Source organism: Zonotrichia leucophrys, chromosome 2 (assembly GCF_028769735.1).
Source record: "Zonotrichia leucophrys gambelii isolate GWCS_2022_RI chromosome 2, RI_Zleu_2.0, whole genome shotgun sequence".
NCBI lineage: Eukaryota > Metazoa > Chordata > Aves > Passeriformes > Passerellidae > Zonotrichia > Zonotrichia leucophrys.
The window spans coordinates 20,882,508-20,900,635 of NC_088171.1; the positions used below are offsets into that span (position 1 = coordinate 20,882,508).

General features: G+C 38.1%; 1 protein-coding gene across 6 annotated transcripts in view; it reads right to left on the bottom strand.

Moving 5' to 3' along the window:
• CACNB2 (calcium voltage-gated channel auxiliary subunit beta 2) overlaps window positions 1–18,128 on the bottom strand; it is a 243,444-nt gene that overhangs the window by 160,397 nt on the left and 64,919 nt on the right. Inside the window, exon 1 of one of the 6 annotated variants that reach the window (XM_064704165.1) lies at window positions 16,485–17,135. The exons of the other annotated variants lie outside the window; for them this stretch is intronic. Coding sequence (XP_064560235.1) covers window positions 16,485–16,532 — 48 coding nt within the window. The 5' untranslated portion in view covers window positions 16,533–17,135. Of the gene's footprint in view, window positions 1–16,484; window positions 17,136–18,128 lie in introns of those variants that run through there. 6 annotated transcript variants of the gene reach the window in all.

An 18,128-nucleotide genomic window follows, 5' to 3' on the forward strand; every position in this document is an offset into this window, starting at 1 on the left:
CTGCAGAAAGGATGAGACATTTGGTCAATCTTCTGCTTAGTGATAGTGCAAAGATACCTGCAGCTTTGCCACGGTGCCCTCCACTGCTGTGCCCAGCAGTTCTGCACCTCAGAGGTCATGCCCTCCCCAGCACAAGGGACTCCTGATGCACAGCCCACTTGCTGAGGTTCCCCCCACGTCCTCTGAGTGCCAGCCTCCCACCCTGCCCTGAGCCCCAGCCAGCAGTGCCACCACCACCGAGCCTGGCCAGCCAAACCAAGGACAGCAGAAAACCAACTGCTTGCTCCAGCCAGATCCCCACAGCCAAATCATTTGTAACTGGTGGTTTTGAAGGTTCAGCTTATTTCTTCTAATCTCATTCAAAATAAAAACCTTCTGGAATATAGGCCATGGCTGTAGAAAACCTCCAAGTTGCACAACTCGGATTTAATGTGCCTGGGGTGAATGGAGGAGTCAGGCAGCAAGGCAAGAAGGCTGCTGCCCAGCTGCTACAGCCCAGCAGAGAGGGAAGAAAGTGGGATGGATTTACAAAGAGCCCCCGACTGCAAAGCTGCAAAACCAACCAAAATTCAGATAATTCAAAGTTTGATTCAAAAATAATTCTTCAGCATTTGTCATAGTTTATAATCATCATTCATATTTTCAAAGTATATTATCTGAGATGTTGCAGCTGACTCAGAGATGATGTTTCTCAGGAAGAAATTCAATGGATATTAATAACATACAGTAGCTGTTCCTATAGTTAGTTTCTAAGGGTGGTAGGACAAAAACTAATTTCCATATCTGTCCTATTCAGCAGTACAAAGAAACCCAAAAGTTTCCTAATAATGCAGGAAAGTGTAAAAAAGTGGTTCACCACAAGAATGGGAAAACAAAAAAATCTGATTTTTACTGGCTTCTGCATCATGGTTTAGAGGTAAATGAAAAATTCACATTGGATATTTATAAGCAGAAAATTAATTACATGCTCACAGCAAAGGAAAGCTTAAAGAGTATGTAAATGCAGTATTTCAGTGGTATTTCTGTTCTTTGTATATAAATAATAATGGAAGCACAAAAAATACTCAGAGAACTGAAATTTAAGAGTTGTTGAGCGTCACATATTAAATTATATTCAAAATCACTAAGAAAAATAAACAAAGGAAGCTATCAGTGATCAGTGGAAAGGCAAATCAAACCTTTTTGTAAAAATATGTACTCTGTTAAAGACAATCTGAGTAGTAATAATCTAATAATGTTTATGAATGAAATTCCTCAACATTCCTTCCTGAAGTAGTATATAAATTCTAATAATGCTTCTATGAAACAAAATTCCTCAACATTCCTTCCTGAAGTAGTATATAAATTCTAATAATGCTTCTATGAAACAAAATTCCTCAACATTCCTTGGTGAGCAAAAGGAATTTTCATCTCTCTCTCTTAAAAATGTATTAAATTGTTCCTATACCTTAAAAGCTTTGTACAATTCTTATATAAGAAAATCAGACACTATGGAACCTACTACCCCAACCCACTTCTGTTCATCTCTCATTCAAAAATACAGATGTTAAATAAATGCTTTTTAATGCAATTATTTGAAAAACTGTGTAATATTCTTTACTATGAGTTACTGACATGACTTGAATATTTTCTTTTATTTCTCTGTCCTTTGTCTTATGACCACTCAAACAGTTCCTTCAGAATACACAAATACACACAGAGGAAAAAAAAAAAAAAGAGCTGACTCATTTGTAGTATTTTATACAACAAAACAACAAAAACATTGCACACATACAAGTAAAGCCATGAAAAATATAGCAGTGCTCGGGGAAACAAAAATTTGTTTTAACTTTTTATTTACTTCTAACCCTAATTAAATACACTATCAGATGATCCTGTTTTCCAGTGGCTTTCAGTTGAAAAATATCATGGACTGAAAAGCCAAATACCCTAGACTGTAGCAATAACAGAGTTTATTAAAAGTTGCTTTTGGACATCATCAAGCATTTCAAGCCCAAATTGCTAGAAACAATGGAGGTTTGGAGGTTAGAAGAGGATACTTAAAATCACTACTAGAGCTGTGAAAACCTTTCAGAAAAACAGTTTCATTTTAACCTCACACAATGTTGTCTTTTTAATCAATGAAATCATCAGTGAAAAGCCACTTCAAATCAGAGTCTGCCCTACTATGTCACATCATTCCTCAGGGACCAGCAGCAGGCTGCAAAGCACTGATTTCAAAACAAAAATGCTCTCAAAAAATTTATTAAAAGAAAATATGGCAATGTTTGAAGGCCATGTATCAAGAAATATTCTGGCTTACATTGCCTTTTTTAAAATCTCTCTTTTCTCATGCCTATTTGCATTTGCTATAGGCAAAATTATTTGATGGATCTGTACCTCTGCTTCTCCTGTTATAGCACCTACACACAGGGAAGACAGCAGGAGTGGTGAGAGCAGCCAGTCCAGGACAGATCAAGGGAAAACGTTTGGCTCTAGCTTAGAATACCCTTGTAGTTAAAGTCAAAGAGACATTCTGGAGAGAAAAGGCAGAAGAGGGGACAAAGAAAAGGTAATTAAATAAAGTTCAGCTTGGCCAGGTAATATTCATGTATTATATACACAGATTATCCTCCTGGGCTGCCCAACACAATCCAATATAATCGAGAGTAGTGTACTGGAAAAAGGCCACAAATGACATCATCCTTCATGCACCAAATTAAATGTTCCAGCAGCAGAACAAGCTCAGGAGCACATCTCAGGCATTGAGGGATGAAAGAGATCAGCACATGACACAAAGATGGGCAGCAATTTCTGGTTAACAGGAGTGTCCTGTTGTCAGTAGTGCCAGAGCGTGGTCTCCTGAGCTCAGAAGAGCCAGTGGGACAGACCTCTCTGCAAACTCAAAGGAGTTTATGTGTAGGAAAAATGGGAGAGATTCTTAAAAAAGTTCATAACCTGCCAGAAACATCCTTATCAACATGATTCACAATCTGCAACACCGAGGCTGCAATCTATCTTCAATTTAAGCTGGTGAAGAGGCAGCATTGCTCCAGCCTCTTCCTTCTCCTTCTCAGGCGTAGGCAGGAGGAAGAAGAGGCAGGAAGGCCGGATGTAGGAAGAGGCAGGAAGATACAGGAGGAGGGAGTTGCAGCAGCACAGCAGCAATGGCTTCTCCTGGGTCTCTACTTTGTCCTCCTTCACAGCAAATTGCAGCTACTGGCAAAGCCTTGAAACTTCATTTTCACATAATGTGGGAAGACAGATATTCCCACTGATCTCTGAAACCTGAGAGCATTTGGAGAACAGGTTTACCTAGCACAGCAGCAGCCCACCTGTACCCATATATTCTTCTTGGTGCTGGGCTGGCACAGACATCCTGTCTCAACAAGCTGAAACCAAAACCGGAAAACCAGCCTTGGTGGCTGAAAATAGTCCTGATCATATCTTCTCCAGCCTCCTGGAGTTTGCATCTAGTTTTGGAAAGACTCCATTACAATTCCATCAAAAAGACCTTAAATTCATCCAATTTACTTGCACTGTGCAATAGACTTTACCACACTGAGTTATGAGTAACTGACACATATTTTCTCACCCACTTCTTATTGGGAAATGTAAACAATTCCCCAGTCCAGAAAGAAGGAATTTCTTATGATCAATTTTTCCTTGGCCCTATTGGTCACTGCTGCTGGCCAGCCCTTCAGTTTGGACAAACTGGTCTGCAATGTCATTATAACAATACCACACTGCACCACTCAGTTTGGGAAATCCACTGAGCTCTTAAGTTCAAACTGAAAAAGTTAACCTATTGAAATCACAGCAAGACTTTTGCATTTACCTCAATAATTTAGTCACATTCATTGAATCATAGAATTTTTTTGCTATGAAAGGACTTCAAAGATTTTTCAATGCCAAGCCCCCTGCCATGGGCAGTACTGCACTTCAATAGATCAGGTTGCTCAGAGCTCTATCCAACCTGGCCTTGAACACTTCCAGGGATGGGGCATCCACAAATTCTCCAGGCAAAATAAATTCTTATAGTAAGAACTGTTAATGTAATTTGCTGTATTAAATCAAGGAATGAGATTACAATCATTTATTAGGAATAACATTTTAAAAAATAATTTTCCATCTTCTAGGAAAGAAATCCATGTTATGTGACAGCAAAGTGACAGAGAAGTTACCCTCAGGTTGTGATTCATACACCTCCACCCCAGAGACTTGTCCCACACCAAAAAAAAAGAATACAAGCTCTAAAGAAACTATTGACACTACAAGTTTTATTTTATGGTCTAATTTGTCCCTTTTTAGCACGCTTTAAATTTACAGCAAGAAAGTACAGAAACTAAACAGAACCCACAGGCACATGCACATGTGATCATCATTCAATCAGCAAATTGCTTTGGGTCTCACTGACTTTGGCAGTTTTACAAATTTTTTATTTCCAGCTGGTTGAACTGCTCTTGAACAACTTTTTTTATTTACTGCAGTAGTCATAAACCCTTTTCTGTCCCATCTTCCACCCATATACTCTGAATACATTTACTTTTTCTAGAATATGTATGACTTCCCTAATGCCAAACAGCTACACTATTCCTTTTGTATTTTTACAGTTTCTAAGAAAAAGAATTTTTCCTGCCTATAATCATGCCATTTCTCTAAGAGTACAGAAAGTCTTTCTGTTCAGTGCTCCTGAGACACAGCCTTACAATAACAACTGGTACTATGAGCAAGCTTTGCACAAGAAGACAGAGATTGTTTTCCTTTGAATCCAGCGAGAGCTCTGCCAAAAGTGACTGCAGGGAGTTCACTGAAAAAAAACCCCACCTTTGTGATCTCTGCCTGTACCACAGGTAAATATCACTATTTCTGGAAAGAGTTTTTATCCTCTCTGCTCTGCCTCCTCTTTATTTCTCTCTTTGAGGAAAAAATTACTACAGTCTACAGTACTTTGGCATTTTTCTTCAAAATTTACAAGGATCACTTTATCCAGCTTAGAAACATAACTAAGACTGGGGTCAACTCTTGAACTGTAACTAATAGTACTAGCATGAAAACATGATAACATCACGTCTTATCTCTTTGAATTCAAAGCAATCTCAAAAATAAGTGTAAAATAAAAGGAAAATATTTGGCATAAACACCACATTTTCAAATGCACACCTGGAGGAAGAGTCCCCTGCAGCAAGTCTTGCATCTGCAGCTGGCTGGAGCTTGGCAAAGGCAAGGCTGAGCCAGGTCACTGCATTTCAGAGCAGGAGAGATTTGCTGTGCAATTCTCCAGCTGTGTGTGTGTGTGTATGATGGGGGGGATTTGTTGGGGTTTTTAGGTTGTTGTTGTTTATTAAACCTTTTTAATTTTTCAGAAATCCTACTCCATATGGATGAGAAGATGTATCATCATAGACCACAACAAGGGAAACAGTTTTTAAATGTCTTCTTGACAAGCTCAGTGGTGACCCATTTAAAAACTGTTGTCTCAGTTCCCCCACCAGTGACTGGGACACAGAGACTCATGTGACTCTAGGACACCCTTTTCCAGGGCAAACTTTGTCACCATTGGTCACCCTGGACACAGGCTGGACCAACAGAATATTTCTTAAAAGATAGAGTGAATGAATTGTTTGACTCACAAGATGCTTAGATGAGGAGCTTTACCCAGGAGCTTTCCAACCCCTAACACAAGCCCATTTAAGATTAAAGAAAAAGATAAATATTTCCTTAAACCTTCCAAAACAGTCAGTAGTTAATTTTTTTATGAAGACAAAAGCAAGGAAGACGAATCTTTCCTTTTCACAGACATTCCTGTCTTTCTGTTCCATTTTCCATCTTTCTGCATATCTTTACCCTCAGGGTGCAATTCCTGCTGGTTTTGGTGAAGCACTTAGCATTTTATAATTAACCTGATCATTGAATTCTCTCTCTCAACATTTGTCACTGAGACAAATTTATTAATTTATTTTCTTACAATGTACAGAACTCTGTGGTTAGTCTACCTCTCAAAACAAATCCTGCTTTGTTTCCTCAGAAATGCAAATATTTTCTTCTTAGACAAGGTATCATTTTAAGGGTTTGCCTTGTTGCTCTTTTGCCTCAGTCAGGGTAAGATTTCTTTCATTTCTCCTGCTCTTTGGGGACTTGTTGCACCTGATGTCCTTTCCTAAGGTATGTGTTGTAATTCATATGCAACCTACACAAATATCCTTGTAGAGAAAGGCTATTACTAAAATGCAAATAGATTAATAAATAATGGCACAGTGACAATTCAAAAGATAAACATTGACAATACTTTAACAATTACCAGCCATCATTAGAAAATATAGTTTAACTAACATTTGCAAAAATTCTGCTGCTCATTTTACTTGAATTTTGGTACTGTGGTTTCAGACACATGCAAACATGCGTCTCTAATGAAATTAAACATATATCTTTAATGAAATGTGTGCAGTAGTTTATAACAACATTAACCATTGCCATCACAAAAGAAGGTGCCATAAGTGTGATTCCTCTCCACCTGCTTTTTCTATACTCATGGCAAACCTCCTCCAGGTCTGCTGACTTCTCTTGGACATCCCCTCTAAATTTCTCTTTATCATGTCTCTAATTCTTTCAGTTCAAGTACCTTATTATTATTCCATACAAACATGATCTGAATTAATCTGATTTCTAAGCTCTCAATTAGATTTTTGCTGGTAAGTTCTTAAAGACTTGCATGACTAAGACTTTCTTTCCACAGCTACTGGGGAGCAAGAACCAGCATCTTGTATTTATTTCCTGATGCTGGTGCTGTATAGGGTCAGGCTTTTTTAGCACACTTTCTGTATTCAGTGAGAAAATGAAGACTAAAAGATCATTAAATTAATTGTATTAAAACATTTTTTTCTTCTCCCTTGGACAACCTTTCACTGTGTTTGATTCTGATTAGGCAGATAATTTATCCAACTAGTCTATCTTCTGAATCTTTTGCATGGCCTGCAGTGACACAGGCCTTAGAAAGAATGCTGGGCTTAGAAATAGCAAACTATCCAGTGTAAGTAAAATCTGTGCTGCACAATTCTATGAAAACAATATAAAGAGGATATTAGGTAATACATGCAGCTCACATTAACAACTGGAAAAACAAGAGGTAAACAGAATATTTTTAAGTCTGGTAAAAGCAGAGAAACCTAAGAAAACCTTAGTTGTTAGTATTCACAACTTACCAAAGAAACTCATGAACAGAAAATATGGGAAAAGTGTTAGTAAGAAAGATATTTTTACTGAGTCAGTTTCTGGAAGTAACAAATGGAAACAGAGAAGTAATAAATGAAGCAAGATGCTTCCACTAAAAATAGAGGAATCAATGTCTGCTATAGTCACCCAGGTTGTGTGCACAAACCCATGAGTAGAAAAGATTATAAAATGTGAAGATTGGAAGTGTTATTGCTAGCAGTCTGACTATAAGCTATGAAAAAGACTTTACAGAGATGATGGACAAGATGAGGTATTTCACCAGCTGTAGAATAAATAGGTCATTATTCCCATAGAGTAGTAATTTTCATTACTCTGTAACAGATCAAAGTGTGCAAACACTACCTTCCAGTTATTTATTTCCAGAAGCAACACAAACCCCAGGAGCATTCCTTCTCTTCCATCATGCTCTAATGCCACATAGATTGCTCCAAGCCACACATGCACATGTGAACACAGATGCATGATTGGAAATACACACTGCAACAGAGTCTTCAGCTGTTAAATAAACAGTATTTCGTGCAAGTGAAGCAGCTGAGTGGTTCCATCTAGAGGAAGAGCGTGTAAAAACTACTCATCCTTGATGACTAGCTATTTTTAAATAAAGACTAAGCATAAACCATTACTACGGGACATTCAGTATAAGGGCCCTGCTATCTGTACCAGAGCTCAATGAGTACTGGGTTTCTTACACAAGTGAGTGCTGCTTGCTTGGTTAACTGGACAGGAATTATAATGTTGTAAGCATCAGAATTATTAACATCTATAATCTGGACAATCTGCTTGTATTGATGATGCCACTCCGGATTTCTGGTCTGTGAGTGCACATTGCTGGGTCATGTGGAGCTTCTCATCTAACAAGACCTTCTCCTCAGGCCCAAGTCCCTAAGGACTTGGTCCCTCTCCTTCAGGGATGTTCTCCACAGGGATTTCTCCTCAGGACACCAAGTCCCTCTCCTCAGGGATGTTCTCATTCTACTTAGAATAATCTCTGTCCAGCCTTTATCTGTTCTTGGGATTATCCTAATCCAGGTGCAGGACCTGGTACTTGGTGTTATTGAAATTCATTAGGCTGGAACAGGCCTACCTGCCAGGTGGAACAAGATGCCTGTGGATGTCATCCCTTTCCTCCAGGGTGTGGAGTGCACCACACAGCTTGTTGATGCCAGCCAACTTGCTGAGGGAGACCTTCATCCCACTGGCCATGTTGCTGACAAAGATGTTCAACATCACCAGTCCCAAACCCAACCCCTTGGGAATTTCACTTGTCATTGATCTCCACTTGGACACTGACCCATTGACCACAATTCTTTGAGTGCAATCATCCAGCCAATTCCATATGTGCTGAGTTATCCATGTGTCAGAACCATGTCTACCCAGCTTGGAGATCAAGATGCTTGCTGGAAATTGTCAAATGCTTTGCACAAGTCCAGGTGGATTCACAGAATATTCTGCATTGTAAGGGACCCACAAGGATCACTGGGTGCAGCTCTGGGTGAGCCCACAACCTCGGTGTTATTAGCACCGTGCTCTGACCAACTTGCCTCATCCACCAGTGCTGTAGTTGTAGAATACATCAAATCTGTAAGGCATGATTTGACCTTAGTAAAGCCATGTTAGCTGTCACCAACCATATCTTTATTTTCCTTCTTCCATAACACATAGAATTATGTTTTCCCTTTCCCAGTACAGTGGGAACTTCACTGGGCTGCCATGACTTCTCACATATGACTGATAGTGGCTTGGCTACTTCACCTGGAAGTTCCCTCAGGATCCACAGATGGATTTCCTCAGGTCCCATGGATTTGCCCACCTTCAGGTACCCTAGATGGTCTCAAACCTCCATTTTCCCAGTCTCTGCCTTTGCCTTCTGTGACTTAGCTGGTGTGGATGGAGCATTTTTCAATGAAGACTGAGGCAAAAAAGCCAGTGAGTATCTCAGTGTTCATGTGCCAAGTACACAGGTCCCCTATTTCTGTCTGGAGAGGTCTTACAATTTCCTTTGTTTTTCTTTTATCAAAACACCTATAGAAGTTTTTCTTGTTGCTTTTGACATCTTTGAGCTGATTTCATTCTACCAGAGCTTTGTTCAGAAAATTTTTCTGCATTCCTTCAACATTCCTGATGGAAGGAAATGTTTAATCACAACAGAACAATTACAAGACTTTTTCCAGAAGTGTTTCTACTCAGTGAGGCACTCTTGCTATGTTCAGCACTTCATGAATCTATCTTTTCTATTCAAACCTGAAAGTGTTCCTTTATTTTCCTCTCATTTCCCTAATACCAAGTTACTAATTTTGCCACTTTGGTTAAGTATAAATATAGTAGGAAAGACATTCAGCATGGCATTCTTCCATAGAGAATTCAGGGGACTCAATTAGTATTGTAAGACAGCCAGTTAATTTTTCATGACTTCACACTCATAAAACTGTTATGGAATGCCAACTCATCAGAAAATTTATTAGAATTGCCAAGACTACTTAAACTTTTCCTCCACATTGAAGTCAGTACGTATTGTACTCAAAGACACTGTACTCAAGAAGAGCAGAAAGAAAAAATAACTGCTGAAAGGAAAAAAAAATACACTCAGGAAAGAACAAAAGAACCAAACCAATACAACACTACAAACAAAGGAGAAAAACATTTTACCAGATGACGATGGCAAAGTTCACTCTGTATGAAGTGGGAGAAAAGGAAAAGTAAAAAAAGCTGAAAAGAAATGAAGCATGAAAACTACATGTAACATTTTACATGTAACAATCTCTTAAGCTAGAGTTAAGTGTTTATTTATAGCAAATACTCTTTTTTTTTTCAGGTTTGGTAAAAAATATTCTGTGTTTGCACACATATTTCTGCAGCAGGATTCTCCTCAAGTTTTATGGAAAGGAAGTGCCCCAGGCCTGTATCCATGTGACTTTTTCACAGCCACAGGATGAATCACTGGTGGGTTTGGAGACAGAGGTTACAGATCCCAAATCCCACTCATTAACACCAACAGACCAATCATAGACCATCCAGCGACTGAAGTGTACAGCTGGTTGAAAATATGCAAACTTATTTTCAGTAATACATCACAGGTTTCAGAAAACACAAAGCCTTTTTAAAAACACCTCACTGAAACACAGCTTTAGAAAACTAACATTAAAATACATAACATTCAAGTCAAGTGTGCTACTGATGAAGGAAGAAGAGTTTACAAGGGAAGCAGTTGGTTTCATACATCTGAGCTTTTCTTGCTAGAAACAATGCAAATAATGTCACTACTTTGATATACCCAAATTAGCAAGGAATAACAAAACAGTGCTTCATTTAAGTAACAGTGAAATAGTGATAGAATTATCAAAGTAAATATGAACTCAGGCTTAAGAGATGAGGCTAGTGAAAAATAATTAAAATGGGGTTCTCTAATTCTTTACTTCACTATAAAATTAAAATTTGGATACTGCTGCTGCCTTGAAATTTTACATATTTTAAATCTATTACTCAAGCAGTTACATTATACACAGACTGAAAAAGGAACGACAGTGGGCACTTATTGCAGACATTGCCACAGTATTTTATCCACCAGCCATATTGTTATATAATTTTACTTCAGAATGCACAAGGAGCTGCAAATGTTCCATTTAATTCTCATAAGTGTAAGATTCTTTTTCAAAAGAAGCCCTTTTCACTAGTTAATAAAATTCTAAGGTTCCACCTAGGAAATCCACCAAGAAGAATTTTAAATAAGGCAGACAAGAAAACAGAGGGCAGTCCAAAATCTATGCTATAAATTCTTCTAAATGAAGCCACAGAGTAAAAAAAAAAACCACAAAAAATTATGGCCTCTTAATGATTTTAAAGGAAAAACAATCGGAACACAAGTGTAACATTTCACTTGAAAGGCCTGGAACTGCAATCAAAAGAGTTTAGTATCAATACTACTCCCTAGCATAATGAAGACAGGTTTTTAGACAGAAGTAGGAGAGTAAATGCAGATAAAGAGAATTTAGTACTTTTAATTTTGGCAGTGCAATGTTGGCACTCCTGGTTTGGCTAATATACAATGACAAGGGAGTTTTGGTTCAAATCACTTTCCCCTTAAATATTGCCACATTGGTTTATTCCACTTTATTCACTGACTCTCTTCTCACCATGCTACCAAAAAAAATAGAAAATTAGGATATAAAAAAAATTGCAAAAGGACTTCCTGGAGAAAACTTAAATATAGAAAATATCCCCCCCAAATCCATAGATTATGAGTTTCTTCCTAACAGTACTGAGGCACCCACACTGAGGGCAGTGCAGCTACTTAAGCAAGTTAAAGAACTTCTCCCTTTTCCAGCCAGTTCCCTTAAGCTGTAAATATAACTATTTTATGCTAAAAAAATTCCTTTAAATGTCTTCATGAGTAAACCACAACTTGTTTATATTTTCTTTCCTCCTCCGCAGCATGTGCTTTTCTGCCAACAATAAACAAAGAAGAGAATCATGGATGCAAATTCTGCTAATAACAGTTCATCCACAGCTGCCTTAGCTTGCAACTTCTCCTTGTGTCCTTGTGAACAGCTCAAACTTCCACTAAAGCTGACAAAAGCAGCAATGAAGAAAAGAGGGGCAGACACAAGACTAGAGCTGATGGCACAGGAGTATTAGGGGGGGTCACAGTCCTGGCAGGTGCCATCCTGGGCTGAGACTAATGTCAACAGAAGCAAAAGAAGTTCTCAAATGTGAAGCAAGAATTTTGCAGGTCAAAACAAGAAGCATGGTGGAGAAAAGTAAAAAAGTAGCTCTATGTAGAAAAAAAGTATAAACCAGCAATGAAGAAGAGAAAGGGAGATGACAAGCAAAAAGAACAAAGAAAAGGACAGCATCTGCTGTGATAAAGAACAATCTGGTGAGAAACATTATTAAGTGATAGATAGAAAAGATTATGGTCTCAAAAGGAACAGGAAAGAAAAAACAAACCCAGCACAAATGTAACAACACCAAAAAGAGAACGTTCCCTGTTCCCTCAGGAGGTATGAAATATCCTCCAGACACAGGCACAAAAAGCCTGACGTCTGGAGCCCACTCACTGCTGCAGGCAGAAAGCTCTCCAATTACAGTCCCCACCATTAGAAAAGAAGCATCTTGAAACAAAACCATACCAAGGTCCTTTAATTACATTAAACTAAAACACACAGTACAAGCCATACCATAAATTTCACTACTAATGTTCAAATAAAGTTTATATTGTTTTGGAATGCATCTTTAAAGTTTCTTTTTTCTTTTTTTATATCAAATTATAATAGTCTTTTGTTAAGATTAGAGCCAGAGTAATGAATATTTGCCTTCCAGACATCATCTCTATGGTTTATCAAATTAGTTATATATCCCAGAAAAATATTTAAAACATCAGCACAGACTTATTCTGAATAGTGCTTCCACATAAACAAAAGTCTAATTTGACAATTCTAAAAAAAGAACCAAAAAAAAAGCCCATAAAAATCCAGAAAGTCAACCACATGAGTTTTCAAACCAACCAGTATTAAATTCAGTGTTTGGAAATCCAGACAGCTAAAGATTTTAAGCTATTATTTAAAGTACAATGGATTCTAACCCACGGCTTGCCTATTCAGATTATCGCGTGTTGGTCCTCCCTGACCACACCCACCTACTCCTTGTTAAAACAGCTGTAAAAATAGCAACAAACACATACTCTGCAAACACATCTGCATCCTGAGAAACCAGGAGGCCCTGCAGTACACTGGGATGCTCAAGGGGTTTGAAATTACCTGTCAGCATGCTCCAGCAGATGCCTTCCAGATATGGATTTGGATCCTTCCAGGCACAGTGACTTGAACAGTCAGTCTTTCAATAAACTATATAAAACCTCCTGCTTGATCTTACTTGCCATGGATTAAAAAGTTCCGTCATTTATTATGTTGCCATAAAACAAACTTTTCTAATTCTGTTGGCAAGCTGAACCACAGCAAATGAGACAACTCTCAGCAGTAAGAGAAGACAGCACACACACAGTTAGGCAAAGTGGCTGACAGAATTGCTCTGCACAAAAATATCCAGACTCTGGAATTATCTTGGACTCTGTGTTCAAACAGCCTTTAGTTCCAGATTCTTCCAGGAAGAACAGGGAGCACTACAAGATTTCTGAGCAACTCCCATCAGATTGCAAGTTCTCCTGCAGTCTGGACCAACAATGGACAGACAGAACTAAAGTTTGAAGAAATAAACTGCTCATTCTTCAGGCTCCAGTGCTTTTACATGTTCCATACCATGTAGGCAGTTAAGAACTGTGAAAACATTTCTGGGCAATATATAATTAGTACTAATGTTTTAAACTTCACTTTCAGAAAGATATGAGATTATTCACTGGAAGGACTTCAGTCAGCTGCTCCTCCATGCTTCTCTAAATAGATCCTATTTGACAAATGGCATCTCACAGACATGACTGATGGAATAGGATGAAGATATTACTTGTAACTATCTCCAGCTTTTTCCATGAAAATGTCCAGTATGAGGGTCATTATTTCTGGAATTCAGTATTAGAATGCAGTCACAATGTCTACATGACACTTCCTACCATTAGAAGCTGCAGATTATTCCACACCATGTTAAAAAAATTGCATTAAATGATACCTCATGCCCCCCATCACCCTGCTTACCCATCCAAAGAAACCACAGAAGAGAAAGAGTGGGAATTTTGTGGATTCAAGCATTACATGGTTCCGGGATGAAGGAAGAGTCAATGATCAGGCAAGCCAAGCGAGAATGCCTGAGCCAGATTTAATTTTGTTAACATTGTGTGGTCTGCACACCACTCATTAGCTGCAAAACCAGGAGAGAAGGTAAAGATGGATACAAACCATCCAGGCCTTCAGTTTTATCCCAGCACACAGATGCAGGACTAATCTCTGTGCATGACAGTCCAACATGCAGGAGATCACAGAAAGGAGCAATAGATGAATACAAATATCTTCTTTATCAACAATGCTGCTCCTCCAAAGAAACACTGGGAGCCTGGGTACTAAGGGTAGTGATTCCAGACCCAAAACATCATCAAAGGGATTGATTACACCTAAGATTTGCACAAATTTTAGGACCCAGGCCAGTCCCAGACCCAGACTGGCACACAACAGTCAGTTAGATTTGTTCATATATTTCAGTTACATACAATACCTTAAATTCCCCCAAAAAATAAACAAAAACAAACTTCCAAGATAGATAATTTACAACTACAATCCATAAGCAACTTCAGAACTGTAAACTAGTACCCAGAATAAAAGTCTAATGTTTTTCCCCTGTGAGTTATACGTTAACAAAAAGGGTCAAATCTTGGCTCATTTTAATTTCAGAATTAAAAAGAATCACAACATACAACCTCAATTAGTCCAATGCCATAGGGAGTGCCAGAAAAAAATTAATAATAACAGGTTTGGATAATCAAGGATTCAAACAAAAGAGAGAATTTTCATTGTAATTAAGTTATTTAAGAACACGGTCATCTTTCACACAATAGCATTCGGACCAAAAGGATCAAGGGAAAACTTCATTTCACTTGTCCTAACTAAGACTGGACTTACTCTCCTTTGTAAACAATTAGTAAGATATTCAGAATACCATAAGGTCCATCAGCTTTGCACAGTACCCTTTACACAAAAAAGGTACAAACTTTAGTACTTTATGAAACATTCACTAAGTACCTTTCTCTCTATTACTCACAAACATCAAGAAATTATGGAGTTCATGGGATTCTGTTTAGATAATATTGTTCAGAGTGGCTGGTGCTACTTTTAAATAAAAGTAACAAGGAGAAATGGAAGGGTGGGTGATGCATCTCAAGAGGTCATTATTATCATATGCCCTAAACTCCACTGGCATGCAAGAGTTATCAAGAAGCGTTTTCAATGTATTTGCATTTCAACTCGTGTACAATTGTGGGAATATTATCAAGTAACTATCTGCATAAGTGATATTCAAGTTTTGATTTTATACTAAACTGATGGTTAAAAGTACATATATATTGGTTTTTGCACAGCTTATACGAAATTCAGTACTGTTTAAGTTATTTCCTTTATCTCATCTGATACTCCATACTTCTGCATGCTTCTTAGAGTATCAACTGTGGCAACAGTGAGAAAAAAAAACCCAGCCAAAGCCATATTATCTTTGTGCAAAACAACTATGATAACACTCACATTTCCAGTTGTTTACATCTCTGTAATTTGTTCTGAAGGAGAGATTTAGAGTTTTTTAATAATTCAATTCTCTCCATCAATCCCCATCACAAACTTTGACTTAGATTGCATCTATTTATGACCTTGCTTGCTCTGTGATCAATTTTTATGCATTTCTAAAAGACCTTTCTATGACACAGAGAAAAGCACAGTAATTCTGACAACAGAACTGTGCCCTGATACCTTTGCTCTTTTCTTTGTGCAACAAGCTACAAGCTGCTTGTTGCTAATACTCAGCAATTTCAATTTGCAGCTTATCCTGATCATTGTGACCTCCTGTTTCTTATCCTGTCTGACAACTGAACAGAATAATAGAAGAGGAATGTTAAAACATAAATTAATTACTTGAGGGTTATCATGTCAGCTGAGCATAATTCAGACATATTTCAGCCAGTATTTCACCTTTTTCATTACTAATACTTAAGCTTTGGTGCTGGCCTTCCTTGTGGAATTTATTGGAGACAGCCATTTTGCAAGACAGAGCAGTCATATCATACCTGAGTATTGAAACACCCTGTTCTGGAAATCAAATACACCATGCTAAACATCAGACTATACTTCTGCCACTGTACTACTGCTCTTTTTCAAAATAAATACCTCACAGGATTATTTATATATTTCCTCAGGGTCTTTCAAAGAATTTTTGTTCCCAGTCCATAATTGCTTATAACTTTAATTGATTCTTAGTTATCATATATGCATAAGTAAAGATGTCCTTTTCTAATAACTCCATTTACACAGAGCAAGAATAAATACACAATTTAAAAAAAAAAGAAGCCAGAATGGTCACACTTCTAGTCTTTTAATATTGTAGGTCATTAAAAAATAAACCACACATCCTTGAGAATATGAGCAAGTTACAAGAAAATAGATGACAAAACTCATACCTGTTAAAAAGATCCATGTGTCTTTGGGCTGTAAAAACTTACTTTGCAGGTACTTAGCACTCTGGTCATTCAGCTATGCATTAAAATACCTGCCTCAGTCATACCCCATCATCTAACATACTAGGAGTGGAACACACAAGTCAGCATCATTCTAACACAAATGCAAACTTACATAGGAAACCCGTACTCGCCGTCGGTGCACCAGCCCACAGCACTGCATGAAGAGGACAGCAGACAACAATCAGTGGCTGCTTTCACCAAGCTTCAGTCATTCCTGTCTCCTCTGAGACACTGTCCATTTCTCTTCACTTTTCAGTCCCAGGTGCAAGGGAACAGGTAGCAAAATGGTCACCTTTCAGTTCCGAAACCTCCCCTTTAAATTATTGTGACGACAGATAAAACTTAGTTTCTCTGAGCAAAGCAATCTCTTCTGTTTCCGATGATTTAAAAAGAAAGGCAGGGAAAAAACCCAACAACAAAAAACCAGAGGCACGTCTTTATTTCCTCAGCATCCAGTTATTACAAAGCAAATTCCATATTCCTGTACATCCTTTACTACACGTGGGATAAGGTTTGTAGGAACCATTCTGAACTTAGGAGAGACAGAGGCGTAACAGGATCTTTGTATCTCCGGCTACTGCAACCCCGGCTCTCTGAAGGTCTCTTGCTGCTGCTGCTGCCGCTGCTGGTGTTGTTATTGCTGCTGCTGCTGCTATTACAGCTTTCTTCCCAATGCACAAACCAGCAATAGCATCCTTGCTTCAGCGTTACCTCTGCTCTGTCTTAGGCATATCTGATTTGTTACTGAGCCCTTCCCAACAGCCTGGAAAAATGACGGAGTCTAGACTTGAATTCACTCTGGATTTGCAAGACTACAGAACCACTCTCCAAACAGGCAGATGCTTTGTCTGCTGAGACGTGTTTCACATGAATTGTAGGCAGGACTGCTGAGTGGCCTTGCTACCTGACTTGCATCAGAGGCACAGTCTCCTCTGCTGACACTGTTTACAAAAAGAACTCAAGAGAACATGAAAACTCCGAATACGCACTTAGAGAACTAATTAAATACCTGGATAATTGCGACTTACAGATAATGATTTTGAAAAGACAAATATAACGAAAAATTATTACCCTTAAAGCAGTAAGGGGACACTTCTGAAATCAGGTCAGATTAAATTAACCTGTTTATGATCACAGTTCATCACTTTTCTTATGGGAGAGACGGAGTATTCCAGTACAGAAAAGGCTTAATAGCTACGTTATATCTTAAAACTCCATCCTTCATTACTTTATGACAGTGATCTAAGAGTCTCAAACGTCTCCAGTACTGTATATCTCCTGTCAGATGAATACATGAGGCACTTTTTTTAACACTGAGGTATACTTAACTCTTTCAGCACTGGCATTTTGCTAAAAACTAGAATAAGCAATTGGATTAAAATAGTATTAAAAAATGATAGTTATAATTACTAAAATAATAGTTAATAAAATACTTGTAATATTAACTACAATTATCATTATACGAGAACATTATTTAAAGTTGCAATGAGAAAATTAGAGCTTATACAAGCTATCTCTATCCTGTCTTTATGTAGGCTCTGATTTGATGACTAATGAAAGGGTTAAATCTTCCCAAAATGGTAAAGAAAAGGAAGCTGGTACTCCCCAGAGATTGGTTTGGATTTCAGCTTGAAAGAGGGGACTCCAAAGAAGGCAAGCTATCGGTGTGTGGGCAAAATATTATCAGATACTCAAGCCACCTGAATGGTGAGTGGTTTATTCCAGTGTAAGGTAAGGAGTCTGCCCATTGAATAGG